Source organism: Poromitra crassiceps (genome assembly GCF_964638095.1).
Source record: "Poromitra crassiceps genome assembly, chromosome: 12".
In the NCBI taxonomy this organism is placed as follows: Eukaryota; Metazoa; Chordata; class Actinopteri; order Beryciformes; family Melamphaidae; genus Poromitra; species Poromitra crassiceps.
In genome coordinates, this window is record NC_139632.1 from 11,781,377 (window position 1) to 11,808,822 (window position 27,446).

The 27,446-nt window shown below is 43.5% G+C and overlaps 2 protein-coding genes across 2 annotated transcripts in view; both read left to right on the forward strand.

Annotated features, from left to right (window-relative positions):
* The first annotated feature begins 830 nt into the window (after nucleotides 1-830).
* Nucleotides 831-11,505, forward strand: ttc14 (tetratricopeptide repeat domain 14). The gene is made up of 13 exons (XM_083647101.1): nucleotides 831-960; nucleotides 1,265-1,431; nucleotides 1,652-1,779; nucleotides 1,959-2,158; nucleotides 2,397-2,481; nucleotides 3,722-3,851; nucleotides 4,558-4,713; nucleotides 5,146-5,217; nucleotides 5,485-5,604; nucleotides 6,591-6,713; nucleotides 7,422-7,539; nucleotides 8,379-8,488; nucleotides 9,142-11,505. The coding sequence occupies exons 2-13, from the start codon at nucleotides 1,298-1,300 to the stop codon at nucleotides 10,289-10,291; spliced, it is 2,526 nt and encodes an 841-aa protein (XP_083503227.1). The 5' UTR covers nucleotides 831-960; nucleotides 1,265-1,297; the 3' UTR covers nucleotides 10,292-11,505.
* fxr1 (FMR1 autosomal homolog 1) overlaps nucleotides 7,720-27,446 on the forward strand; it is a 46,161-nt gene continuing 26,434 nt past the window's right edge. Inside the window, exon 1 of the mRNA XM_083647102.1 lies at nucleotides 7,720-7,905. Within this exon, the coding sequence (XP_083503228.1) occupies nucleotides 7,868-7,905 (38 nt within the window). The 5' untranslated portion in view covers nucleotides 7,720-7,867. The remainder of the gene's footprint in view (nucleotides 7,906-27,446) is intronic.

Consider the following 27,446-nt stretch of genomic DNA (forward strand, 5'->3'; position numbering starts at 1 on the left):
TGAGTCGATTTAGAGATGGTGTAAGAGAGGAGAGTACCTCAGTGTGTTTGAGTTTTGAAGGAAAAATCCCGGATAGAGTGTTTTTGGATAGGGTCAGCTATAGGGTGAGGGAGTATGAGAGGGCTCCTCTCAGGTGTTATTCTTGTCAGGAATACGGTCTTGTTGCTGCAGTGTGCAGAGGAGAAAGGAGATGTGGACGGTGTGGTGGAAACGAGTGCAGGAGGGAGGGAGACATGTAAAGATTAGGCAAAATGTCTGCACTGTGAGGGGAGTCACAACACAGGATCAGCGCAGTGTCCACGTAGAGTTAAGGCGATTGAAGTGAGAAGGATCAGAGAGGAGAAAGGAGTGTCGTATGCTGAGGCTGTTAAGTGCATGGAGATTGAGAGAAAGGAAAAAGTGGAAGTGCAAAATGAATTGGAGCAGAAGAGTGGAACTGGTGGAATTGTGCGGAACAGGTCAAAGGAAAAAAGGAAAAGAGTAAGATGATGATGGATGCAGCTAGAAGGTTCTTGAATGTTGTTGACATTTCCGGAGAGGAGATCGAGAAGGCGCTGAGGGATGAGTTCCCGCCGACAGAGTCGTAGAATGGACATATATATCGTGAATGGGACTGGGAGCACTACATGATGAACACTGTAAATAGATTCCACTATGAAAAAGACATCAAACTCCAGTAGGTGGCGGTAATGCACAAAAAGCTGTTTGCCAACCGCCATAAAACAATAGAAGAAGAAGAAGAAGAAGAAGAATAGGAACCTAAATTGTGATACGTGGACCACTAATAGTTCCTAGACAGAAGTTGTTTCTCACGGTACAATCTGAAATGTAACACGCTTCTCTTACGGAAAATGCTGCAGTTTGACGTGTTACTCTTTACTTGACGTTAACATAAATTAAACAGTTTGCTTACTGTATAAGAAATGGAGCAAAGGGGCGAAATGAAACTACCAAGTCGCTGTGAGTTTTTGAATACGATGAAAAGTGCTAGAACAACAAGCTAGCCGTTAGCACCACAGTATTAGCATGCCTATAGCATTAGTTTCGCTAGCTAACGTTAATGTTATTTTAACGTTACAACCTGTTCCCAAGTATGTGGCTACCAATTTGTTAAACTGATTATGTCAGCGGAAATGTCTGTTATGTACTGTAACGTGACTCAAAGCCCACCCTGGCTAATTTGGTAACATTTCAACGTTAGGTAGCATTTCAGCATCGCTGCTACGTTAACAACTCACTTCCCACTTCTTTTCACCTGTTGTAGGATGATGTGATAGCAGTCTTTAAACAGCAGAGAATGGACAGAGATTTGTTGAGGCAGTGTCTGACCTATCATGGAGAATCACTGTTCAACACCCTGAAATGTGAACAGATAGAAAACCCAGACTTTCAAGATGTAGTCGCTGACCTGTCCAAGGCTACATATGAAAGGTAAGCATTCACTTTGAGGTAACTATATGTAAAGAGTGGGTATGTCTTCTGACACTGCATCTCCTGGTGTAACGTTAGCCATCATAGAAGCCCTGCCAGGATAATACAATGCATACAACAAATATGCTACAGAGGATGACATAACAAGGAGCAACCTGTGTGTGTGTGTGTGTGTGTGTGTGTGTGTGTGTGTGTGTGTGTGTGTGTGTTCTGTATGCAGTGTGGGTGGTGTGCCGGGTTGTCAGTTGGTGGAGCAGTTCATTGCCAGGAAAGCTGACATCCTGTTCTGTCCTACATGGAAGACCGCCACACCTCGAGAAGAGTTGCTGGAGGAAGAGGATGCTGCAGGTGTGTGTGTGTGTGTTGGTGCACTTTTGTATATGAGCACATGCACATCAAATTTTTGTCATTGTGATAGTTTGGAGAATCTATTAGTGTTGGGCCGCCTGTCTGATGTACAAAATAACACCTCTATGTTTGTGATATACCTGTTTCAACATCACTTCTCTCACTCTGTCCTCTCCTAGAGCCCTACGCCATCATGCCACCAGTGGAGCTGTTCATGGAGGTGTCTTTCAACGAGAGGAGAGCCATGCTGTACAGGGACATGGAGAGGGGAGACGTTGTGGTGGGGAAGATCAACAACATCAGAGAGTACGGCTTCTTCCTCACTCTGCTCTGCATGGCAGGGGGACTGGAGCGAGACATAGAAGATCTAGAGCTGTCGGTAGGTTGATCAGCTTCGCTGGTTAATGCACATTAGACAATGAATAAATGTAATACTCTGAACATTTATGTTCCAGTATAACTTGGGCACATGATGCATAACTACAACGTTCTTCAGCTTTGTGGCATGTCCTGTTCCCAGATCCTTCCCCTCTCTTTCTCTCTATTGTGACTGTCTTATACAGGTGAAAAAATACATTTAAAAATAGCTTTTCCATCTTTATTACCTCTTCATACAGGCGCTATGTCACATCAGAGAAATCCCCTCCACCGGCAGCCACGATGACCCTCTATCCTACTATCAGATCGGAGACCTCATCAGAGGTCAGTGTCTTTGTTGGTTTTGTCCTGAACAACCAGCTGTCTGGAAGGTATAATTATTATAATAATTGGTTTATCAGGGTATACTTATTTGCTATACTTGCGAAGAGCTCCTACAGCTGTTGTCAGTATGAGCTCTATCACAAACAGCCCAGTTGTTTCGATCAGTCAACCGCAAAAACCCCAGAATGGTACAGCACAACTATATTTGATAATCACATTTTCTGTTTACAAGTTCTTTATTGGTTTTTATGATACAAAATGTCAGCAATTGCAGTATGCAGATACAATTCACATAGAGAATAATATCTAAAATACTATATTTGAGATAACTTTCCATTCTAGATATGTCATCCCCCATCCCTCCCACAAACCCACGCCCCAGCTCATCAGCTATCCCCCTATGTATTTGCTTTACAACAAACTAGTTGTCGTACTGATGATAGATGGTAATACCGCACATAGCAAAGACAGACTAAGACTATACAAACCAAACTAAGCTAAAAGTAACAACAGGAAAAATTAAACAAACACAAATATTTATCTCATCAAATCTTTATCTCACTAAATATTATCTCATCTCATCTCAGTTTATCTCATCTCATCTCAAATATACACCTATACTGCATAAATTATTGGGAGGGGCGGTGGGGAGAAGGTAAGGGGGGCGTCTTGGTCTTCTTCATTAAGGAGTGTGTGTAAGTCCTTGTGATAGTCACATTTTAATAGATGGAACAGAGATGCCAAGATAATATGATGGATATGCGAAACCCAGCCGTGGATGGAATGTAGACTAGGTTGCTCATTCATCACAATTAGCTGCCTGTGAATGTGCTATAAATAGCACATTCACAACTAACTGTGGTGAATGTGCTATAAATGCACATGCTATAAATAGCACATTCACAACTAACTGGTGAATGTGCAGCCTGGTCTAGTTTGCAACATTCCATTCAGGGTGGAAAACTATGAAACATAGTTGTGTACAATATGATTGTGGGATCTCTGCGGGTGACTGAGAGAAACAACTGGTCTGTTTGTCAAGGCTGACATCATTCGACCTATGAGGTCTATACTTGGCCTGCTGAAATTTCAGAAGCAAAAGTTCTAGACTGCGGATAAAACAGAAGTACGCCTTTTTTTATTTTCTTTATGTATTTTTACCTACCTGCTCTGGTAAATAAAGGATCAGATGAGTGCAAATTATCAAGATCTACCTGAGGCAAATTGTGCTTTCTTGCAGGTGGAGTGAAGGACATTGACCGCTACCAGGAGAAAATCACAGTGTCGCTCCTACCGTCTTCTCTTTCCCCCAGCCTGGAGCACATCAAACTGGGAGTCATTGCCCGGGAGGAGCTGCCCATACACTACAGGTAACACACTATTTCTGACTGTCAGTGTCAGTTATTATAAGTATTTTAGCATGGCATTTACAGTGACCACAGTGGCTGACCAGTAAATCGGAGTCAGTTCTCTTACTGACACTTCCGACGCTAATTCAGCATCTGATGCCATGCTGAAGCGGCCAGAAAAGCTGCAGATAAAGCCACTCGTGCCAACGGTGCAGGGTACACTGCAAAGACTAGGACCACACTTACACCACGGCCAACCGCCGGCCCGGTGTGTCAGACCCTCCATACTGTCTGGAAACTTTCTGAAACCAGAACATTTGAATGCCCCACTTATACAGTCTTTGGTCTTTGCCTGTTCTCAGACTTTTACCCAGCTGACCACCATCCACTTACTGACAGTGAGCCAATCAACTCAGAGCAGAACAACGTCTCTGTATCTAACAGGCTCCTGATTGGTTGCTTCATGCACTGCTCATCTGGTGGCACCTAAACTTATGTAAAGTTTTCCTCCTGTTATTCTTTCCCTCCTTGATGGTAAACTAGCCCAATATTAGTAAAAACAAACGTTATTACTTTTAACTAAAACTAAGACCAACTGATTTAAAAAAAATAACTGAAATGGAACTAAAAATAAAAACGAGACTTTGTGGGGGGGGGGGAAAGGAGCTCAACTTTTATAGTAGAACTTAAAGTTAAAAACTCAAACTAAACCTTTTCTCTCCTCCAGTCGTAGTGTTCATGCAGCCAGTGACACCAGCGAGACCTATGATCGTCTGCTGATGGGTTGCCATGGTTACCACAACCCCTCTGTCGTGGAGTTCCTCCTGGGGAAGGTGGGACTCAGCGACACCGAGCCGCCGTCGATGATGAGAGGCCTGCAGAGGTAAACATGTTGTTCTGGCTGCCCAACACACATTTACTGACAGGTTACTACAGTCTCACTCAACATAGTGTATGCTAACGTGTTAGCATCGAGCACTGGAGGGAGCATGGGAGGATTTGGTGTCTTATGTTCAGTTGACAAATGGGCCAATCTCCCAAAAACAAATATGCGAGAAAAGGGGGCCATCCTTTGAAGAATCGATTATTATACCGATGGAGAGAAAACCTCATCTCCTCTAGCTTCAAGGACGTTTTTGTCTTCCTCAACCAGCTGGGGAGAGGCTTCCTTCCAATTTGAAACGATTAACCTTCTCAGTAGGAGATTGAGTAGAGGTAACCTTTAGGAGAATGCAGTCAGCGTGGTTGCCGGAGGACTGCTTTGAATACTATTGTAATACTGAGTGATGTATCCTATTCCTCTCTGCCTCCACAGTAAACTTTTCAAGGAGGAGGACTTTGCCTCTGTGCTCAGGAAGAACCAATCTGCAACCTGGGCCCTGAAGTGGTAATTCTCCCCTTTCAACTTCCACCACAGCAGACTAGTGTCTCTCTAAGATGCTTACTGTCCCACTGATACAGCTAAGGTCCCGAAACGGTGGAACTACCACACTAAATCAACTACTTAACCTTGGGTCCTGACAATCCTGTTCTCGTATTTTTGCTCCAGTTATCAGGATTCTTTTCAGCTTCAAACATTGACTGGTCTTGCCAACATTAACTCCTTGTTTCCTGTCGTCTCTTCCGGTCTCTCCATCTCCCTTTGTCCTGACAGCGTGCGTGCCGGGGTGGACCACTTTAAGCACAGTCGCTATGTGGAGGCCATGAATGAATACAACAAAGCCTTGGAGATGGACACTAATAACGTGGAGGCTCTGGTAGCACGGGGAGCTCTGTGAGTTCATTTTTATTTAAGCCCATATTATTTAAGCATATTATTTAAGCCCATATAATCCACTCTTGATAATGATATATTTTTTGGCACTTCTGCGCCGGCTGAGAATTGCAGTCCACAAAACTGCAAGTTGTAGCTTCAAAGCAATATTTCACACACGTCAAATATTCCGTTTGACCGTTTTTTTCTTTCTTGTGGAACCCATGTGATCAGTATCAGTGACGGGAAGTATTTAAGTACAAATACTTTGTTAGTGTGCTTAAGTAGGATTTTCGGGTATTTCTCATCTGGATTTCGATATGTGGAACCAAACCTTCTGAATGTGGGGGACATTTGCGGCAGTAACGCAATCGGCGACCCGCTTCACTTTGAAAAGAAGTAGCAGAAACAAATCAAAGTGGTGATGTTTGTTGCCAAGCAACTAAAGTAGCACTGAGTTGTTCCCTTCAGAAGTGATGCATGACGTGCAGATTTTATACACTCAAGTTGAACTATTTTCAACTCTTTGCATGACCAACCACTGCAGAAAAATCCAATCCAATATATGCAAAGCATGCTATTCAAAGCATTTCAACTGCAAATTAAACCAGACAGTGTTTTAAAATGTGAAAAAATTACAAACTATACTAATATCTTCAAACTAATAGAAATCACCTGATATATAATTGTAAGGTTTTTCCTCATATTCCACCCCATTATAGTCATCTGAATAACTCTAGTTTGAACAACCACTATTTCCAAGGGGTTTGGGTTAACGATCTTATACGTTTAGTTACAAGTGGAGAAGTAACCTAGGAGGAGCATTAAGCTGTTTGACAGAAATCACAAGTGCTTTCCCACCATTAAACTAAATGAAAAAGAAAATCCTTGCAAGGAAATGATTACCCACACAATACCCTCACAATAGCTACTGCTAAAGATGTTTGTTATCTTTCTTTGGGTGGCGTGTTCCTCACTCCAGTGTCTCCCTCACTGTCGTGTCCCAGGTATGCCAACAAAGGCAGCATCCTGAAGGCTATATCAGACTTTGAGCTGGGCCTGGAGAGCTGTCCTGATCACCGCAACGCCAAGAAGTACCTCTGCCAGACGCTGGTGGAGAGAGGAAAACAGTGAGTGACTGCTACGCTTTTGTGTGTGTGTGTGTTTGTGTTGTCGTGACAACACCAGAATTCTGAATTCGATGTCAACCAGTTTAGGTGAGCTGTCTGGGATTAAGCTGAAGGCATGGTGGACTGTTGACACTGTTGTCATGTTTTCAGCTCTCTGACTGCTGCAGGCCACTGTCAAGAGCCAGACTGCAGCTCTGTCTGTTCCAATCCTTCTTCTCTTAACTATATTCCAGTGTACATGTGTACGCACCCTGGAGGTCCACTTGGACCTCCAAGGGGGGGGGGGGGGGGTAAAAAAAAATGGCATTAAAAAATGTCCTAAATTGAGCTATGTAGAATTGTAGATTCACTTCTAGATCCATTGGCTTGAAAGAGCTTAGATACAGAGAAATGCAGTGTTTTGTGCTCGTTTCAGAGAGTGGGCTGAACGCACTAAACTAAGGAATGACAGAAATGCTGTTTTGGAGCAAATGAGTGGCACATTTAGTGAGTGTGAGTGAGCATTAGCCAGACTGCCCAGAGGTGTAACCGCTGCCAAGAGATCACTTTTATACTTGCATAGATTGATGGATTGGGCGTATATGATATAATTATGTTATTATGTATTATATAATTGAATAATTACTTCCTGATTCAAACGCATTACCTTGTTTGCTCAGAGGTGTGTGTGTGTGTGTGTGTGTGTGTGTGTGTGTGTGTGCACTCTAGGCTTGAGGAACAGGAGAAACTAGTGACAGCGGAGGGGGTGTACAGGAGAGCTCTGTCTCTAGATGACTCCTACCCCGAGGCACAGGAGGCCCTGCGCAAGATTACAGAAACAATACAGGTGAGCTGACCACGACACAAAACACACACACACACACACACACACACTCATGCTCGCTTGCATGGATGGACACACACAAGCAGATGCTTGTCCACACACACGTGTGTTTGCGTGCCGCAAAGACACCATCAGATGCACACAGAATGTATGACGTTGACCCAGACACACGACACTATGGTTTGTATTGTAATACTGATGAAGTGTTTTGGTGTGTGTGTGTGTGTGTGTGTATGTCTGTGACCCCGGGACTCCGCCCTCTGATCCTCCGACTGCCACGGCCTCGTCACCTGCCTGTCGGGGTGAAACAAACAAACGACTCTCCCACTGGATGCTGGTTTGTACCAATGTTCCCCTGGTCCTAACACGGTAATAATTTGAAACCCTCTCCGTCGCCATTGGTTACAAACGTTGTGCGTGTCTGCGTGTGTGCGCGCCTATATCTCTTTGTACACCCTATGTCTGCCTGTACACCAACAACCTCGCTCTTGAATCACACCGTTTTCCACACGGTAAACCTGTTTGCCATCAAATCTCTCCGTCCTTCTGTTGTCACCCTTGTTTTTTTGTTTGGTCATGATGTTCTTCTGTTCTTCTTCTCTCCTCTCACTCCTTCCACTCATCCTTTCCTCTCCATGCTCCTCTCCTCCCATGGATGGCTGAATGCTGTTCCGGGGCTCTATTGCATGTCTGGTGTCAATTGGTGTGTTTGATTATGTTATATTATATTATATTATATTATATTATATTATATTATATTATATTACGTTGCCTCTGCGATGTCGGACTGCCACTTGTTGTGCCCTGGCGTTGCCTTGCCCTGCCCGGCTGCCTTTTTAAAGAAATCGATCCGCCTGCGAGAAGAAGCGCTGGCTAAGGAGCAGGAGGAGAAAGCGAAAAGCGGAGAGACCAGCGCTGAGAAATTGCGTAAGATCTTAAAAGAGGACAAGAGGTGAGTTGACTCTGTTCGTTAAAAGGTATGGAAGGTAAATGGACTGCTGCTAAGGGCATGTCAGTTATGTGCTCTTTGTAAGTTCAAAGGGCGTGTCAGTTATTATGTGCTGTATGTAAGTTCAAACGTATAAGCAAAATGCACATTAAGAAACATAACTAACCTAATTTGGATGGCATAAAAAGACTTGCACACACAGGATATGCACATTGTATTCTTTATTTAGATGTCAATTAGAGCTGCATCGATTAATCGATTAGTTGTCAACTATTAAATTAATCGTTAACTATTTTGGTAATTTGATTATTCGGTTTGAGTAATCAAACTAAAAATTCTCTGATTCCAGCTTCTTAAATATGAATATTATGTGGTCTCTTTACTCCCATGACAGTAAACTGAATATCTTTGGGTTGTGGACAAAACAAGACATATGAGGATGTCATCTTGGGCTTTGGGAAACACTGATCAACATTTTCCAACATTTTATAGAGCAAACAACTAATTGATTAATCGAGAAAATAATCGTCAGATTAATTGAGGATGACAATAATCGTTAGTTGCAGACCTAATGTCAATTGAATCTGTAGAAGCAAAGCAACTTTACAGCATCATCATCTGTGGTCAGAGTGTGGATGAACTCTGTTTATCTCCAGGATGAAACGGAAACGGAAGAGATCATCCTCTTCCTCCTCCTCATCGTCGTCGTCCTCCTCCGGGTCCAGGCGCTCCTCCTCTGGCTCCTCTTCCTCCTCCCGCCGGAGGTCCAAAAAGAGGAAAAAGAAGGGTCGGCGGTCCGACCGGAGCAAGCGGCGCCGCAGGCTCTCCTCTCGGGACGACGGGAGGAGCGAGGAGGGCAGAGGAGAGAGAGAGAGGAAGGGCAGAGAGGAGGGGGAGCTGTCTGAGGAGGAGTGGTACCCCGCCCCACCCAACACCTCTGCCACCTTCCTGAACCAGAGTCAGGGGTGGGGCTTGGATGAGGAGGAGGAGAGGGAGGCGGACGACAGGAGGATCAGCCAGCTGTACTCCCTGTCGGCGGCCTCGGAGGACGAGGCGTCGGACTCCTCCTCACGCCGGGAGAGGAGGAGAAAGGATGGGCAGGAGAGCAGGAAGGAGAAAGAGAGACAGAGTAGAAGCCCAGACCGAGACCAGGGGAAGGGGAGGGGGAAAGGGAGACAGAGTAGAAGCCCAGACAGAGACCAGGGGGGTGGGAGCGGGAAAGAGAGCCAGAGTAGAAGCCCAGACAGAGACCAGGGGAGAGGGAGGGGGAGTGGACAAGGGACCGATAGGAGCAGGGAGAGAGGGAAGGAGGCCAACGACAGAGACAGGAGAGACGGCCAAGCTGCTAGGAGGTGCAGCTTAGACGAGAGGGGGAAGCGAACGCTGTCCTCCTCATCGGCCGAATCCAATGTCCGATCCGAATACTCCCGGAAATCTCAGAGCCGGGATTCGGCCGCCCCGAGTTTTGACGGGAACGCCGGTTCTGCTGCCAAACGCTCCGACGGCAGGGCGAGAAACGACGACTCCTCGTCTAAGAGGAGCTCCTTAGACGGAGGTAGGTATGAGAGCCGAGGGCAGGAGGAGGCGGCCGGAGAGAAGGGGAGGAGGGGGAGAGCAGAGGAGGAGAGCAGGTCGGAGGGAGGGCACGGCGTGAGATTGACAGGTGCCGGGAGCCGTAACGGACAGAGTAGCGTGACCTCAGTGCCAGGGGGAGGGCCTAAAAAGGCCCTCCCCGCCAACCTGTTGGACATCTTCAGTCAGATTGCCCAATTTGAAAAGGAGAAAGGAGTCAGGCCAAAAAAATAACCCCAAACCCCTTTTTTGTGGTGTTGAAGTCAAATTGTCTTAATTTGGAATGTCCAGGATGTGCACAATACAAGGAATCTTAAAGGGACAGTTCACACCAAAATCAAGAATACACATTTTCCTTTTACCCGAGTGCTATTTAATTGAATCCCAGCTGACTTCCTGTTGCAGTGTTTGCTAGTACAGTAGGACAGGACTGACAATTCTGTGAAACCCGTCTATAGGAACTATTTTCTTTCGACCAAAGTAAACCCACTAGTAGCTAGCTAGCAGCTAGCTGGTGTAGTGTACCAAAACTCGGCAACTTACACCAAAAACGATCTAGATACAAATAGCACTACAGGTAAGAGGAAAATATGTACTTTTGTTTGTTTGGGGTGAACTGTCCCTTTAAATGGAATGAAAAGGTGAGGTAGAGCTTTAAGAAAAAGAGACTGCCAATGTCTTGATGCCATGAATTCTCAGTCTGGGCTATGCATGAAGAAACTATAGCTGGAACAGTGTATGAATGTTGTTGTTAGTTACCTTCAGTGTTGAAATCATCTCCAAATCATTTTCTGCTGAAATGTCTTACTCTTCACGGTAGATGAAGGCCTTGTCACAACTGATAATGTAATAACTGGCAGATGATATAATAGCAGACCAAAATGGAATAAAATGTCCCTCTAATTGGGTGAAATGTAATCAAACCTGCTCATTTCAGCTCACATTATTTGTTTCTGTTGATTATTCTTCATAAGGAGTGTAACATTTTCACTAATGATCTAATAATAAATAAATTATGAGAATAACAATTCAATAGCTTGAGTTATTAGTCAATATTGTTACATCATCAGTTATAAATATGTTACACCCCTTATGTAGTAAACACTAGTTAATGGACCTATGTAATGTAATGATTAACCCATTTAGATACATTTCTTTCAAGTAATTACATTATCCAGCAGTCGTTACATTACCAGTTGCTACTGTCCTTATTATGTTCAGTTGTTGAAGTGGAATTGTGATACGTATGACCTGTTCCTTTTTTTTTCTTTTTTCTTTTTAAAGTTGAGACATTTTTGTGTTGAGACGATACTGCCTTACTGTATCTCTGCCATCTTAACACACTACACTCTTGTTAAATCTGAATCCAAAACAGGCTGACTGTTAGTGTTCTGTGTGCAGCTAGAGACTAAACTTGTTCCATTTAATTCCAAATCATGTTGTTCACAGTGGTAAAATGAACTTGGTAATCAAATCAATAAAGCATCATGTACAATAACTGAAACCGCTCTTTTGCTTTTATTTATAAAAGGGATTTATTAGAACCAACCATGTTATTGTTTTTAGTGTAGTCAAAAAGCCCAGCTGCTGTAGGGTCTGACATTTGAGAAGCTGATAAAAAAATAACACAGACTCAGGAAACAAATTATCTTTGTGCTTTGTTGTCATCTCATCATGCAAATGGAAGGTTTAATTTTTAACATAAATATACCATCGTCATTAAATTATCACCTTGCAATAATTACTGTATCCAAATGATACTATGGAGCAAATTTGTAGCCTGCATATTACACCAGTGGTATTTTTAGTGCTACTGTTTTCTCAAGATAAAAGCATTGAAAATTGGTTTATTTATGTTGAGAAATAGATTACATTCATATATTTGGCTGAAAAATTAAGTTTATACAAACTTTCTTCATTAAAATTATTCTAAAATGTAACAGTGTTGGGCGCCATATTTCAGCAAATTTTCCTATTACCCTCCTCGCCACCTAATGTTGCAGTAGTAGTGTAGTGTGGGGTATGTTGTAACAGTGGAACTTTGTATTTTAACTTTGGTACTAAAATGTGTACTGTAGTATACAATTTAGATTTGGCTTTCGGCTTCTATCAGAATTTGAGAGATCTAGCACAAACAACCATTGAGTTGTGCTGTAGATGTTGAAACCCCTCCCCTATACAAAACCCATTGGTGTGTTCCCATATTAATTTGAACATGAACTGGCCATCCTTTACAATTAAATCGTCAAAATAATTAAAAAATCATCATTAAAAGGGTTTTTAAGCAACATAGATGGACATTATATTGCCATTGCCTTCATCAGGGATAGAGGTAGGCAGGACAAATTCCAAGGGAAAAATGAATATTTTCATTCCTTATAATACTCAATAGTTATCCAGTGGATGATGTCTACCTGCCAAACTACAGTAAGGCAATATTTCCGTCAAAATGTTGACTCTGTATGATGACATATACACATCTAGTTGTCTCTCACCCTTCATCTCAGGAAATTAAACCCCAGAGTGTCCTTATGGCTTATTGGTGCTATAAGCTACTTGGTGTCACATATTTGATTTAATAACTGGACACACACACACACTTGCACACACCAGTGGCTTGTGCGACCAGCCATGCATCGGCCCGTGCCAAAGTAGCTTACTTCAGGCTTAGCTGCCAACCTCTCTCCTTCCCCCTCCATCATTACTGGGCCCATCATCAGTGATGCAGCCGAGAGGGAGGCTATGCGCCCTGCTCTATCTTGTTAGGGCAGATTAACTACTAATATACAGGCAGCAAAGAAGCCTCTTCATCCATCTAATACTGTACACACAGACTCCTGATCCTGTTCTTTCTGTCTCAATGGCCTGACATCTTAATCTTCTTCAATACGACTATACGAGATCTCAGCCGTTCAGCTGTTCCCTGTGTTCAGTAGGTGCCTGCTCTGTGGGTTATTATTAGTCCTCTAAAGCAGAGGTTCTCAAATGTTTTTCAGCCAAGGACCCCTTACAAGATAGAAAATATACCGGGGACCCCCTCATTCTGATTTGTGATTTTGGGCTAAGCTTAATTGTTTCCACGGTAACGTGCTTGACTTTTAAATTGATAGGTTTGTTAGATTAGAATGTAATCCATGAACCATTTTAGATTTAAAGCATAAAATATTTTCTTTGAACTATGAAGCTTTTGCACACAAAAAAAGTTGTTATTTTTTATTTTCCTGAAAACTTTTTGCGGACCCCCTGGCAAAGTGCCACGGACCCCTGGGGGTCCCCGGACCCCCATTTGAGAACCACTGCTCTAAAGGAGGGAAGGAAGGTCTGATCTCGAAATAAGTAAACTCAGATTCCATGTAACATTAGATTTCTTCCAACAAGGAAAAATACATATTGTACACACACATAGTGTAATAGACTGTAATTTCAGAAGAAGTTAGTACTTCTGGCTTCTACTATTCAACTCGGCATTGACCCATTAAAGCAGTTAATGTTACCATTGAAACAGAGAACATTAGTAGGAATATGTGAGGAACTTAGAAGGCCAAATACACCACTACATACATCCAGAAATCTCTCGACCAAGTCTTTTGACGTGTGATCCTTTCACCATGCGCTTTCAGGGCTATTCACAAAACCTACAAAACATTTTAATGCCAGAGAATTGAATGTGATATACTGTGTGCACATTGTTCGATATAAAGAAGAAGATTTTTTTTTGTGTTTACGTCCAATCAGACACCTTAGTGAGTATAAAATAATACACTTACAAAGAAAAAGTATCCACTGTACATCCTGTATGTATACTGTATAGAGTAGGGAGCCTTTTAGACTATTTTTGAATATTCTGTTCTGACCCCCTGGGTGAACATGCCTACATATTAGGTTTCAGAATAACCAACATTCCTGTCACTGTGTGCAGATATACTGTCGATGGTGCAGTGAATGAGGGAGGTCCGCAGTGGTGCAGCTGTCCACTGGAGGGCAGTGCAACACCAGCTCTGTTGACACATGGGCCTCAGGTGGTGCTGGAAGTGGAGGGTAGGGAAGAGACAGAAGCATTATAAGCCGTTCTTGATGCATGGAATAAATATGAATATACTGTAAGTGTAGATCCGTCTGTGAGCAAGCCGAAAAACAGATCACACACAATAAATGAAATGTTAGTTAATGATTTAATTAATTACATTTTTCCTTTTGTTTTGAGTGTTTTCTACATTTGTTTCAAAAACTTGTTGGGGTAACACAACTGTAAAATGGAGGGAAGTTAAGTGTCGCACTAAAATATTTTACGATCATTTCAATAGTTGTGCACCAGCTCACACCAAGTCAATTTCCTAATGTACCCATATACTATGGCCGAATAAAAATAGTGCTGATTCTGATTCAAAGCAATATAAGACGAGCACGGGTCCACAATAGCTGCGACACCACATATGGAAATTTCCGAAATGCAGGATGGCAGGGGCAGCCCACACTGATCTGCCTCTGCCACCCTGCATTTCACAGTCCTCTTCTGCAGACCCGAAGGACTTTATTTCTTAGGGAGGTTACATCCTGAGCCTGCAATAAACTGAGAGTGGCAAACAGAAGTAGCAGAGAAGGTAAGAAAAAGAGAATAAGAAGCCCTTTAGTCCTTGAAGGTCTCTCCATGGGTTTTAGGAGGTCAGAGCAGCAGCTGTCCTGCTTGACCGGCTCTGATGAAGCTGCAGATTTCTAGCCTTCATGAATCATCTGCCTCCATTCTCCTCCTCCTCCTCTCCCACCCTGGACTCCTTTTCACAAAGAGGGGGGGGGGGGGGGGGATTCCTGCTCTTAGGACTCTTTCTTCAGCGCGGAGGCAATCAGACTGTTGAACACGTGGAGGGAGATGAGACATTTTAAATTAGTGTTAGGAGAGAGAGAGTGAGAAAAAATGAAATTTTTTCATTTTCTACAATAAAAGGTAACTACATTGAATCCTGGGAGCATGACAATACAGAGGAGTAGGTAATGGAATAGGAGTGGACGTGGTGTCTGTGTGTTAGTGGATAATGAGGAATTTAAAGATGTAAGGTCCTCTGCTGCCATTCAATCAAACTTTGCACGCTGTTGCTGTCGCCAGCCCCCTGGCTCAGTGCGTTATGTTGTTATACGGGAAGACATTTTTTCTAAATATGTTTTTGTAGTCCTCCCACAACAACTGATTTTGCAGGCTTTCTGTGTAGGCTAATCAAGCATCATACACCCTCTCAGCATAAATGTGGGCCATTTACCATCATATCAAGCACCCTAATTCACACATTAGGGCTACAGACCCCATTTGATGAGATTTTTTATCTCACTGACATAAATCTGACATGATTTTGTCCAGAATTTCAAGTACAAGTAGAGAGGTAACTACGATCAAAACAGTCATTCTTCTACATTCTCTAGTTCTTCTCATAAATGAAATAATAGTAAAGTTTAACAATTCATCAGTTTGTGGACCCCACGCTGAGACCCACTACACTACAAGACGGTATTTATGTAATCTATTTTGACTTTGTCAACATATTAGCAAGCAATCCCCAAGGAAAAATACCCAAATACCTCTATCGACCTTATTCAACCAGTGGCCATTTTGAACGCTCAAAGGTGGGAAATTCTATCTGCAAAATTGCCATATACAGTACTGGAGACTGAAGTTAGAGCTAACAGCTATCAACTTAGCTAGAAGTCCCTGGACCAACAGCCACGACGACTGCTTGAAGGTAGCGGTTACTGGTAGTTGCCGAGGTACTAGCTTGCTACCTAGGCTAGTCTCTGCTAGCTAGTGATAATGGGCCAAATAGGCTGTTAAAATGTGAAATATATTAAAATTCAGCGTGGAATGTTTTTCAACTGTGAACCTGAGAAATGATTTTGTATGTTGATTTTGTTTGTATGATATCCGCTCCCAGATAGAGTTTCCTATCCTGACTTAAAAATGGCCGCCGATATTGAATAAGGTCAATTAGCCACAAATCCAATCAAAGTTTGGTTACACTTTAGACTAGGGAACACATTTTAATAAGTTGCTTATTAACATGCATATTAGTAGTGTATTGGTTCATTATTAGCATTTACAAGCCACTTACTGTACTAGTATCTTATTCTGCACTATTGTATTCTATAGCCTACTCCATACACATCCTAGTGCTACAGTAGTTAAGGAAGTTGTTGCACATTAATTGGGCCGAGTCTGCATTGCTCAGTATGGGGCTCATGAGGTGCTATTATCACATATTGAGGCAAATTATTCAACTATTAAAGAAAAACCAGTAGCTAATAGATAATACCCAGTTTTTTATTTATATAGCACATTTCATACAACAGTGTAACAAAAAAGTGCTTTACAAACCTGGTTTAGGGCCATGAAAGAGAAAGCTAATTACAGAAACAAGATAGCCAACATAGTAAAGGAACACAAGAACTGGACAATACCATTAAAAACAATCTACGAAAGTCTATAATACATGCAGTCGGCTATCTATAAACTAACACAAAATACTGTGATTTGCACTAATTTACACCAGCTTTCATCCAGCAAATCCATTGTAATTTGTACACAGTACAGTGTATATCCAAAATACCCAAACACCAGCTTATATTGGCCTCAATGGCCTGTATGTCATTTAGTTCATTCTTAAAACATGATATGCTGTATGCGTCACTTGTAATATAGTAGTTTTTTCCTATACCTATATTTTAAAGCCTGATAATCTACCATAAACTGTTGTATCTGTTTCCGTGTAATGTACACTTCCCAGTGTTGTTGCTTCTGATTTCCCCCTTATTTTCTCCCCGATTGTACTTGGCCAATTTCCCCCTGCTTCCCCGGTTGCTGCTCCACCCTCTGCCGATCTGGGGAGAGCCGTAGACTAGCAGCATGCTTCCTCCGACACATGCGCAGTTGCCAGCCGCTACTTTTCACCTGACAGCGGGGAGCTTCAGCTGGCAGGACGTAGCACGTGCGACGATCACGCTATTCCCACCAGTTCCCTTCCCCCCCCCGAACAGACGAGGCGCTAATGCAGCGACCAGGACACATACCCCAAATCCGGCTTCCCACCCGCAGGCACAGCCGATCATGCCTGTATGGATGCCCGACCAAGGTAACACAGGGGTGTGAACCTGCGACCCTCGTGTTGGTAAGTAGGGAATCTACCGCTACACTACCCGGACCCCCACGCTTCCCAGTGTTAAATGACACTGCACACATTATACTTTACATAAGAGTTGATGGTGAATAGTGTCGACAGAATGATATGTTTACAGGGTTTTTGTTCAGTCCTTACCCCGCTGTAATGATAACAGCAATCTAAATCACCTTCATTATTGTAAACTACTATCATTTATAAACGCTACGCAGTGACATCACAAAGCGCCATAGTAATTTCAACTTCAGCCTTCCCCGGGCGTCAAGAAAAGCTGTCAAGCAAAGGATGGACTCAAATATTCTTTACTGTTACAACTCTAAACACTGTTGTGAGATAATTGGTGTGTGTGAGTGTGTGGCTGAAGTGGAGGGCCTCGTTTATGAAGAGTCTTAACACCCCCCCGGGGGCCATTTTGCTCACAGCAAGCAGTCATTAGAAAACACGCGTGCAGCGGGGAGCACGAGGCGAAACGCAAACATCAGCGTATATGGCAGCGTGCCTTTTTTTATTTTTTATCTGCCTTTTTAAAATCTGCGCTCATAATTTTAAACATTGTTAATGTTCTAAACATTATTTTTGCATCTACTCCAGTGGACGCATTGTTTCTGGCACACGGTTTCGACAGCCCTATTGTCTCCTCTGTCTCTGCTAACAGCCAGGCGTTTTTTTTTTTTTTACCCACAATGTCAGGATGTCACCTTCGAGTGTTCAATTCAGTTCCAATTTAGAGTCGCACCCTACACGCACGCTCATTATTGAATAAGCCGTTGAAGAGGCGGGAGTTCAGGGTGGAGGGAGAGAGAGAGAGGCTGTGCCGCCTGCTCCCTTCAGCTTGTTTGGATAGAAAGGAATGAATGTTCTGGAGGTGTTCAAGGCCAAAGAGAGAGCGGAGAGGAATCTGTTGATTTGCTAATGGAGTGGAGGTGACAGAGAACATACAGCTTCTCCAGTGTGCAAAAAAAACACTCCTGCCCTGACCTCTTTTTCTCCCCTCCCCGACACCTGGCCGACGTCCCCCATCTCCCTCTTTCCTAATTTTTTATTTTTTCCTCCTCTTTGTCCGCGCACAGATAAATATTCCAGTCACTACTTTATGATTGATATTCTCCCCCCCCTCTCCCTCCCCAAGCCTTCAGAATTCAGCCGTTACGCTACATCCTCAGCTAGTGCTGAAGATGCAGGGACAAGCACATTGTAACACCCAAAGGAAATTTCCCCCGTCCGACAACAAAATTACACTCTGATACAAAAAACACTTGCATACAAGCGTACACACACTCGCATTCAGACATAAGGCTGCATTAGCATATGCAAGCACTGCACGCAAGCGCACACACACACACACACACACACACACACTCTCAAAGAGCTGGCAAATTCCATTACAGTATAGAAGTCCAAATATATAAAAAAGGATTTGGGTTAATTTAGTAAACACAGGGTCACTGGAGGTAACCGCAAGAGCTGGAGGTGTGTGTGTGTGTGTGTGTGTGTGTGTGTGTGTGCGGAAGCATGCTGTGTGTGACTTATGTGTGCATGTGCACCTCCGTCTAAGCGTGTGTTTGCATGTGTGTGTGTGTGTGAGAAACGCTGACTGTGTGAAGCACAGAGTCCTGGCAGCAGCAGTCTAAACCCAGCCACTCTCTCCAGAGATAGCGCTTCTTTCTCATTTGCTCTGGCCCTATTTTAATAATAGCTGTGCATAAGTAATTTCTAAAAGGCCAGGCAGGCACATGGGGGGCGCGGGTGGGGAGGGGTGGGGGAAATTAAACTCATTTTATCTGTGAGCAGGTGGATTCCTATTTATCATTAACATGCATAGAATTTGCACAATGTTATTTCTCGCTGCTGCTACTGATGGAACGTCATCCAAAATAATGTTGGAGGAGGGTCTGCCTTTTCCCCCTTCTCATTCTCTCTCTCTCTTTTTTTTTCTTGCTTATGCCGGGGTGAAAATCATAGATAAAAGTACTCTTTTTTTTTTTCTCCTCTTCGCGCAATTTCCCTGCAAACGGAAACTAATTCTGGGAAGCTTCTTATTACGGAGCAGGCTCATTTGGTTTGCATTAAAAGGAGCCGACAGGAGCCGACATTCGGATTTCTGCCTGATTTCCAGGAGATGCTCCAGCATTCACACTTATATCATTAGTAACGCCCCCCCCCCCCCTCACACACACACACACACACACACACACACACACACACACACACACACACACACACACACACACACACACACACACACACACACACACACACACACTTACAGAGGCCCTTTTCCTCTTTTCACCTATTTTAACTGGCATTAAACAATCTCTACTCATTGGCCCACTTATAAAACTGGAATATATTTGACTTCCTGATTTAGATCAAGGAACCTAAAGAAGGAAGAGACATGACATCATAGACAACCTTCTCTAAGCCTATGGGAGCTGCATGGAGAAGCACACTAAAACCCAACATCGTATGACCTTATGACCTTTGATGAAGGAAAGGCCTCTACCGGATGAAAGAACACACTTCAAACAATATAGGCTACTGACTGATTTATCCTAATGTGTGCATTCGTTTATTTGCTGATGGTCTCCAAATATGATCCAAACATGATTGATTGACTGATTGATTGATTTTATTTGATATTCAAAGGAAAAATCAGGATAACACAATAAAGCCCAGATGCCTATTTCCATTGTGGTCCCTTTGGGGATGATGATTATAGACATATTTTACAGGGCTCATAGTGAATCAAATGAACTATTTGGAGACCAATAGCAAATAAATGAATGTGCACATATAGGGGAAAAAATCAGTCAGTAGCCTATTCTCTATAGTGTGTTCTTTCATCTGGTTAGAGGCATTTCTTCATCAAACGTCATACGATGTATGCATCTCCCATAGGTTTCAATAGAACTGGCCCCAAAGTCTGGTCCCATAGAACGTTGGTATGTCGTCATGTCTCTAGATCATATCAAAAATATTCAAATACAAAATGTACCATTTTCTTATGCATGATATCGAGGTTAAAGGAACACTCCGCCCATTTTCAACCAGCTTTGTATCATTAGAACATCAGTAGTATATCAGAAAACTGTAAACGGTTTTGAAGTCTGTCATTTAATTTGACAGTTATTGAGTGTTAAAGTGTGGACCAGTGACATCACTGGTCCACACTAACTCAAATTAATAACTCATTAATTCAAATCAACTCTCAATAACTGTCAAACTATTCATCATTCATCTAGTTTGACAGTTATTGAGAGTTGATTTGAGTTAATGAGTTATTAATTTGAGTTAGTGTGGACCAGTGATGTCACTGGTCCACACTTTAACACTCAATAACTGTCAAACTAAATGACAGACTTCAAAACAGTTTACAGTTTTCTGATATACTACTGATGTTCTAATGATACAAAGCTGGTTGAAAATGGGCAGAGTGTTCCTTTAATAATTGCTGGGTATTTCCATAATGTTATTTTAGCGTAATTATGGCGGAAGTGTTTTGTTTTCATTTTGGACCGTTCATTTGTGCCTGGACTCATTCTCGGCCTCCGAAAAATCCAAGCGCCGCGGTTTTCCAAATCGCACCGCCGCTCAAATCGAACAAGGATCGCGAACACCCCGGCCGTTACTAGAATTCGAAAAACCCAACCGAAACATCAATCCACCGCTAACCGATGTTAGCGGGCCATGTCGCTGTCATGTTGCAGAACACTGCGGCGCTTCCAGAGGGGGATCATGGGAGATATGGGTTTTGCGGCGGGGGTTGGGGGGGGGATTAGACTCTGTGTGACCAGTCATTCACACCAGTGTTTACGGCGATGAGGCGAGAGATGATGATGATGATGTGCGTCTCCATCTCCTTTCCTCTCTCTCTCCCCCTGACACATAACAGCGCCGGGCTCCTGACAGTCAGCCAAGCAGCCGAGCAGGCAGGCAGTCAGCCATTGTTTTGTAATGTGTTTCACTCTGCCAGCACTGATCCTTGCTAAGGTACTTACCACGCCATTGTTGTCTAAGTATGCTATTTTCTGGCTGGGCACCTCCACTATAGAATCATGGGGATGGGGATGGGGGGGGGGGTAGTTTTTTCTTCTTCTTTTTTATATTCAAAAGAGAGGTTTGTTACAGTCAATGTCATGCTAATCCCGGTGTGTGATATGTATATGTGTCAACACAGAGAAAGAGAGGGAGCGAGAGAGAGAGGAGAGTCTTAGAGGAGCTAACCCAACAGAGAATGGCGTGAGTGGCAGAGAGACAGATCGACAGACAGGCCCCATTCACTCCTCACTGTCCTCCATGACACCAAATTACTGTTTATCAAAATAAGACCAGCGGGCATAATAAGGCTACTTTGGGAGTGCGGCGTCGTAATACCGCCGCGGGTGTGTACGGGCCCTCGCCGCGTCGCCCACAAAACATGCACCCGACACCCGGATTAGCAGAGCAAGGTCAGAGGTGCAACTTTTCCTGCTGCAGTGATTGATAATTCATTCATATACAATAAAAAAAAAAAAAAAAAACGGGGGAGAGTGTGGTTACGTTTTTGTTACCGACTCTTCTAATGAACAATTATTAATGATTTCATATTAATCAATGACTTTTCTTCTGGGTCAAAACAAAGTCAGACAATGCCTTTCTGCTTACTCTCATTTACACCTTTGACTGCATTATGAACTCCAGCAAACGATGCACACAATGCTATTTACAATCTAATTTACTCATCACCCCCATACTCTGTATTTTCCATATTTCTGCTGTGCATATTTCGCTCGCTCATTCCGGCGGCGGAACAGTTTCTTGTAAATCTGCGGGAGCATTAATAAGCCTAATATAGAAACATATTTGAACCCCGGTCCTCCAGTAAGTAGATTATAAACATTTATTATAGCATGTTATCATAATATCCTGCGCAGCATATTGCAAAAACTTCAGTGGGCCCGTTTTTCTCCCGGTGCAGTGGAAGATCATAGTTAATTCAGCGGCGTTATGGTAATGTAGAGGTCCCTATCGGTCCCGGCATCACACATACTAACAAGCTTAGGATAAGCCCGGGCCCGGAATGGTATGAGGTTTGAATTTCTGGAACCAGCGCTGGTCTCTGCAGCCAAATCTCACTTCAGCAGAAACCAGTGGGCTGATTCCTCCGCTTAAAAAAAATTAGTGCTAGTGCATATTTTTTTTTCTGCAAGGAAAGGAGGTTTGGTGCCTTGCGAAGGGGGTAAAACTGCACTGTGTGGAAAAAAAAATATATATTTTAGGGATGGCAAAAATCGTCTTGAGAGGGCTAATCAGCTGGGAAGTCTGAAAAGCCCGTAATGTGCATTAAGAGATTTATACGCTGCACAGAGGTAAAGCCTTGCAACATTGTTGACTCATTTAAAGATGCCAACATCCTCAACTTTGTGCACTGTTAACAAATGCACACACGTTAAGTTGGTGTCCTCGGCACTTCTCCTGTCTCTGTGGATCGCGGCAGATCTGCCATAAGCATGTTATGCCTCAGGGCTCATCAGGGACCACGTGCTCCCGCGCGGGCGAGCAGGCGGTGGCTGCCACTGTCAGACAACATGATAAATCCTGTTTGTGAGTCTCGGCTGCTCCCGGCTCTCAGGCTAATCTAACCACCCTCCACCCCCGACACAGGTGTGGTGCATCTGTCCATCAGAAAGGAGAGGAGAGGAGAGCGATGCTGGGGACCGGGGAGCCATGTTAGGTCATGTACCGGTATGTACAGTAGGTAGTGAATACCCCCCGCCGCGCTCCAATTTTGACCACAGTGGACCAACTGATGGATCATCAAGTTCCTCCCAGCAGTTCAAGAGAATCGAGTGGTTCATGTGTGGAAAGTAAGTGCAGAGCGCAGTCATGTTCGTAACTCAAGGTTTCTCAGGAAGCATCTGACCGAAAGAATTCGTATTAAAAGAGCTTTAGAAACTCAAAACACAAAAAACGGTGCAGGCAGCGTCTATGGACGACTGTCATTGTTGGCGGTAACTCCATTCTGCGGAACCGGCAAAAATGGACAAAACAAAAGGATGAAAAGGTTAGCAATATTTGTACATCGAAAGATCTGTGTAGAAGTGACCCACGCTAGTCCACTAGAGTAGACCATCAGCTGCTGGTGTCCTGGTGAACCAATGATGACCAAAGTGGTCGATAAGGAGCTTCCTACTTTGATGTTCCACCACGTCACATAATTCACCCCACCCAGGTGTCAGCATAGAATACTCTTACCAGTTTGGAAACTGATTCTTAACCCTTTTCATATCAAGAAACGTTCATTTAGTCCACATTAGGGCCACAGACCCCCATTGGTGAGATTTTGTCCCTCGGAACCAAATCTGAGAACAGTCATTCTTCCACATTCTCTAATTGTCTTAACTTCTTGTAAATGAATTTGCGGGGGACCCCCTGGAACCCCCTGGTGGGCCCCAGACCCCATGTTGAGAACCACTTCTCTAGTCTAGAGGACTGAATGACCTCACCATACGGACAGTAGATCTGGATAAATACTCTGGGTATAATATGTTGACAGTTTTCAACTCTTTCCACTTTGAGTACACAGCCAGACTAGCAGCTGGAGCCATTTGTGAAAGTCTAAATGTCACGCATTTGGATGAGCATTACATTTAAATGTTTTCCATATATGTATATGTATGTATAATGATGTATGCACGTATGTAAAGCCCTTTGAGACATCCATGACTTTCAAGCGAATGCATTTCATTTGGAAGTCACATGGTGATATTAGTGTGACATTCAAAGACAACGCTGGCCAGTAAGGGTCGTTGCAGTCTGGGAACCCAGAGTCTATCAGTCTGACACCTAATAAGACTCTGGGACAGATGACAGGTATGTCGACTTCCGCCTCCGTCTTTGTTTACAGTACGACTGATGCGAGAATGGAGTTGAAGTTGATCGATTGTAGGTGTTTTAGGTCCAGACAAGATTTTGAGATACAACTGTATGAGACATTGAGACATCGTCAAACTGTAAACAACGATGGAAGCGGGAGTCTTGGGACGTCCACTCTACACCGAAAACCCTGAAACATCGCCCGTCTGTCCCCGAGTCTAAATAGTCTTCAGACCGATAGACTCTGGGTGCCAGATTAGGGTCGTTGTGGTCCGGGTTGTGGATGGGCGTATACGTTTGCCTTCGATGCCGGAGACCCGGGGGGTTCGATTCCCAGCGTTGTCAGTACATTTCAAGCCACATTTAATTGTTTTCAAACGTTTTTCTTATTTAACCATGACCAAACCATTTCTCTAAACCTTAACCAGGTCGTTTTAGTTGCCTAAACATAACCGACAATTTGTGCTGGAGGAACGTTTCATAAAACGTGTCCACGTACACAAATCTATTACTAATTACATTTCCGTGACTATTTCACGTCTTTTTGTGAGGCCGTGTTGCTCCGTCTGTGTCTGTGTGTTTTTCTCCCCGCCTGTCACTGTGTCTGCCTTTTCTTTCCCTCTAAATGATAATTCGGAACATCACAGATTTGGCACTTGTAGCAGGGCTCTTGGAAAAATTAATTAATGCAAACTCCAAGTGCTATCAAAATTATACATTTGGAGCGCGCGGCAGATACAGAGGGGGAGCGCGAGAGATGTGAGGACGTTCTGCTCTCATTAAGAGAGCAGGCAGAGTGGAATTAGTCTGAATATAATGACAGGCCACACTATCTCATGTAAAAACAGCCCTGTTTTTCCTCTCTCATTCATTGGCACTAGTAATTAGTTTTGGCCCTAAAACTGTCACCCTTTACTCTAGAAAAGGCAGATGTGATTTGAGGTGCAATTTAATCTTGCTTTAATGAAGAACTAATGGACGCATTGCAAATTACATCCCCCCCCCCGCGCCTGCCCCCCTCCAACCCCGTGTGTGATTGAACAGGGGCTCGGCAGAGAGAGAGAGGAGAGAAAAAAAATCTATTTCCTGCTTTTGAAAAGATCAAGAGTATCTTTGATAATGGCGAGAGCATTGCCGCATCGAGCCAACAAGCTCCGCGCACAATTCAGCGGAGAGGAGGCCACAATTAGCGACAAAGCAGGCGGGGAGCTCGTGGCGGCGGCGGGGGCCCGGGGCCAGGCAGAAAGCCTCTCTCTCGGCGCGCTCCGGGGGCCTCCTCGTTAGGAACAGTGCCCCCGGAGGTGTCACGCAGGAACAATGAGGCCTGATAAATTACCCCCGCCGAAAAAAAAAGATGTACTACTAATTTTCAATTACACCTTTAATGCATTCCCAATTGGAGGGGAGAAATTGGACGTGTGTGTGTGGGGGAGAACAAACAGTCATATAGACTCAACGCACCTCTCTCTCTCTCTCGCTATGTCTCTCGCTCTGTTTGTGTGACACCGGAGCCTATGATATTCTGAGTGTATTAGCAATAAATGACATGGTGTTTAATAGAGTAGCTAGCTCACTTTGCTTCGCAGGGAGATGGAGGGGGGGGGGGGGGAATGAAGATTGGCGCCAAATAATCTCTCGTCATTACGTTTGATTTTTGTCCGAGGATAATCACGGGCAAAACACAAAATTGCCTTCTTATCTAATTTTGCCTAATTTCGAAAATTATGTTGTTGTTTGGCGAAAAAGAACATTTGAATAGGAGGGAGAGAGAGGGAAGGAAGGCTGTGCTGCAGTTTGAAGTGTGTGTGGGAGAAATGCCTGCATGCAGCCCCCTCTCAAGCACTTGGGGGGACGTACGCACTGTGTTTCAAACTGGCATCGCTAACGGATGATGTTGTACAGAATATATCAAGGCCAAATAATAGTCCTTGAAGCGGGTGAAAAGGGGATGTGAGGACTGAGGAGGGTCATACATGTGGAACATGTGTATCTGTCGGTGTGTGTGTGTGTGCGTGTGTGTGTGTGCGTGTGTGTGCATTCAGCTGAACTCGCAGCATGGCTGAAAGCCTAATGGGGAGTGGGCTTAACTCCTGCACACAGCCTCGCTACATATCTGATTACTGGACCCAGTAATTTTCTTTCCTTAAATAAGGAAGAAATTGGATAGGATGAATGAAATTTGGCTGTCATATTGCAATGATGGCGCGGCGGGGAGATTATGTATTTCACATAATCGTTCATCATTTTCCCAACCAGTGTTCGGGCTTAGCATAATGGAATTGGTAAACTGGTTTAAATCTGAACGTGAGGACAGACTATCAGGCAGACCGCGAGGGTCTGTGGTAATGTCTTCAGACCGAGTGGAATATTTTCACCACAGAGGCAACATACATACTACACATGCACACACACACACACACACACACACACACACACACACACACACACACACACACACACACACACACACACACACACACACACACACACACACACACACACACCCTTCACCCTGTCAGAAGGACACATCAACACAGATCTTAAAACATGCTCACACAACCATAATGTTTCTAGGGTTAGTTGTGTGACAAATGCACATATCTCATTTCCCTGTATGACACCTTGTATATTATAAAAGTTGAAAGCTATCGGTAACCCAGACGGAAAAAATTGCAGTTTATATAAAAGCCTGCCCTCGCCCTTGATTTAGTCGAGAATTGTACTTTCTCTCTCATGTGCCGTTGCTTTTAATAATCCACTGTAACCACAATGTCTTGTTCCTAAATGACAAAGACAAACCAACAATAGCAAAGCTGAAACATGTTTTATAAAACATTCGCCAATTGCAGAAATAAATCAAGAAATAAATCACCGTATTTGATCAAAATGTTTGTTGCTGTACGATATTAATCTATCATTAGGTAGCCTACTATGGCTTGTCTTTTTGTATGATATTGTATGTATATTGCACTTTGGATATTAGAATGTATTGCTTTTGTAATTGGCCATTTTAACTACTTTTTAATAGAGCAGTGAGCTAACCCTAACTGTATGAAGGGACATCTCCACATGAACGTTTTCTCCCATGCCCAGCATTAATTTATTTGTGTATATATAATACTAATTTCATGACCATACAATTGTTAGATTAACTTTTCCAAACGTGTGCGTCCACAGCATAGACTGTATGGTCCACAGGGGTGTTGAGAGAGACGTGAACTAACATAGTCCCATGGTGGCAAGCATGATTGAAGGTGTACTGTAGGAGCAGTAGATCCCAGGAGGTTAACTATTGGCCACTAGGTGTCACAGTGGCTGTTTGTAACAGAGCAGCACAGGGTTGCTGTCTGTCAGACTGCCTCCGTGTCTAAGACCTT

What these genes read in the sequence shown, in the direction of transcription:
- ttc14 (XM_083647101.1), top strand. Translation starts at nt 1,298, where the DNA reads ATGGACAGAGATTTGTTGAGGCAGTGTCTGACCTATCATGGAGAATCA. An exon ending in GAGCTGCCCATACACTACAG is followed by an intron (nt 3,852 to 4,557) that starts GTAACACACTAT and finishes TCTCTCCTCCAG; the next exon opens with TCGTAGTGTTCATGCAGCCA. An exon ending in GCAACCTGGGCCCTGAAGTG is followed by an intron (nt 5,218 to 5,484) that starts GTAATTCTCCCC and finishes TTGTCCTGACAG; the next exon opens with CGTGCGTGCCGGGGTGGACC.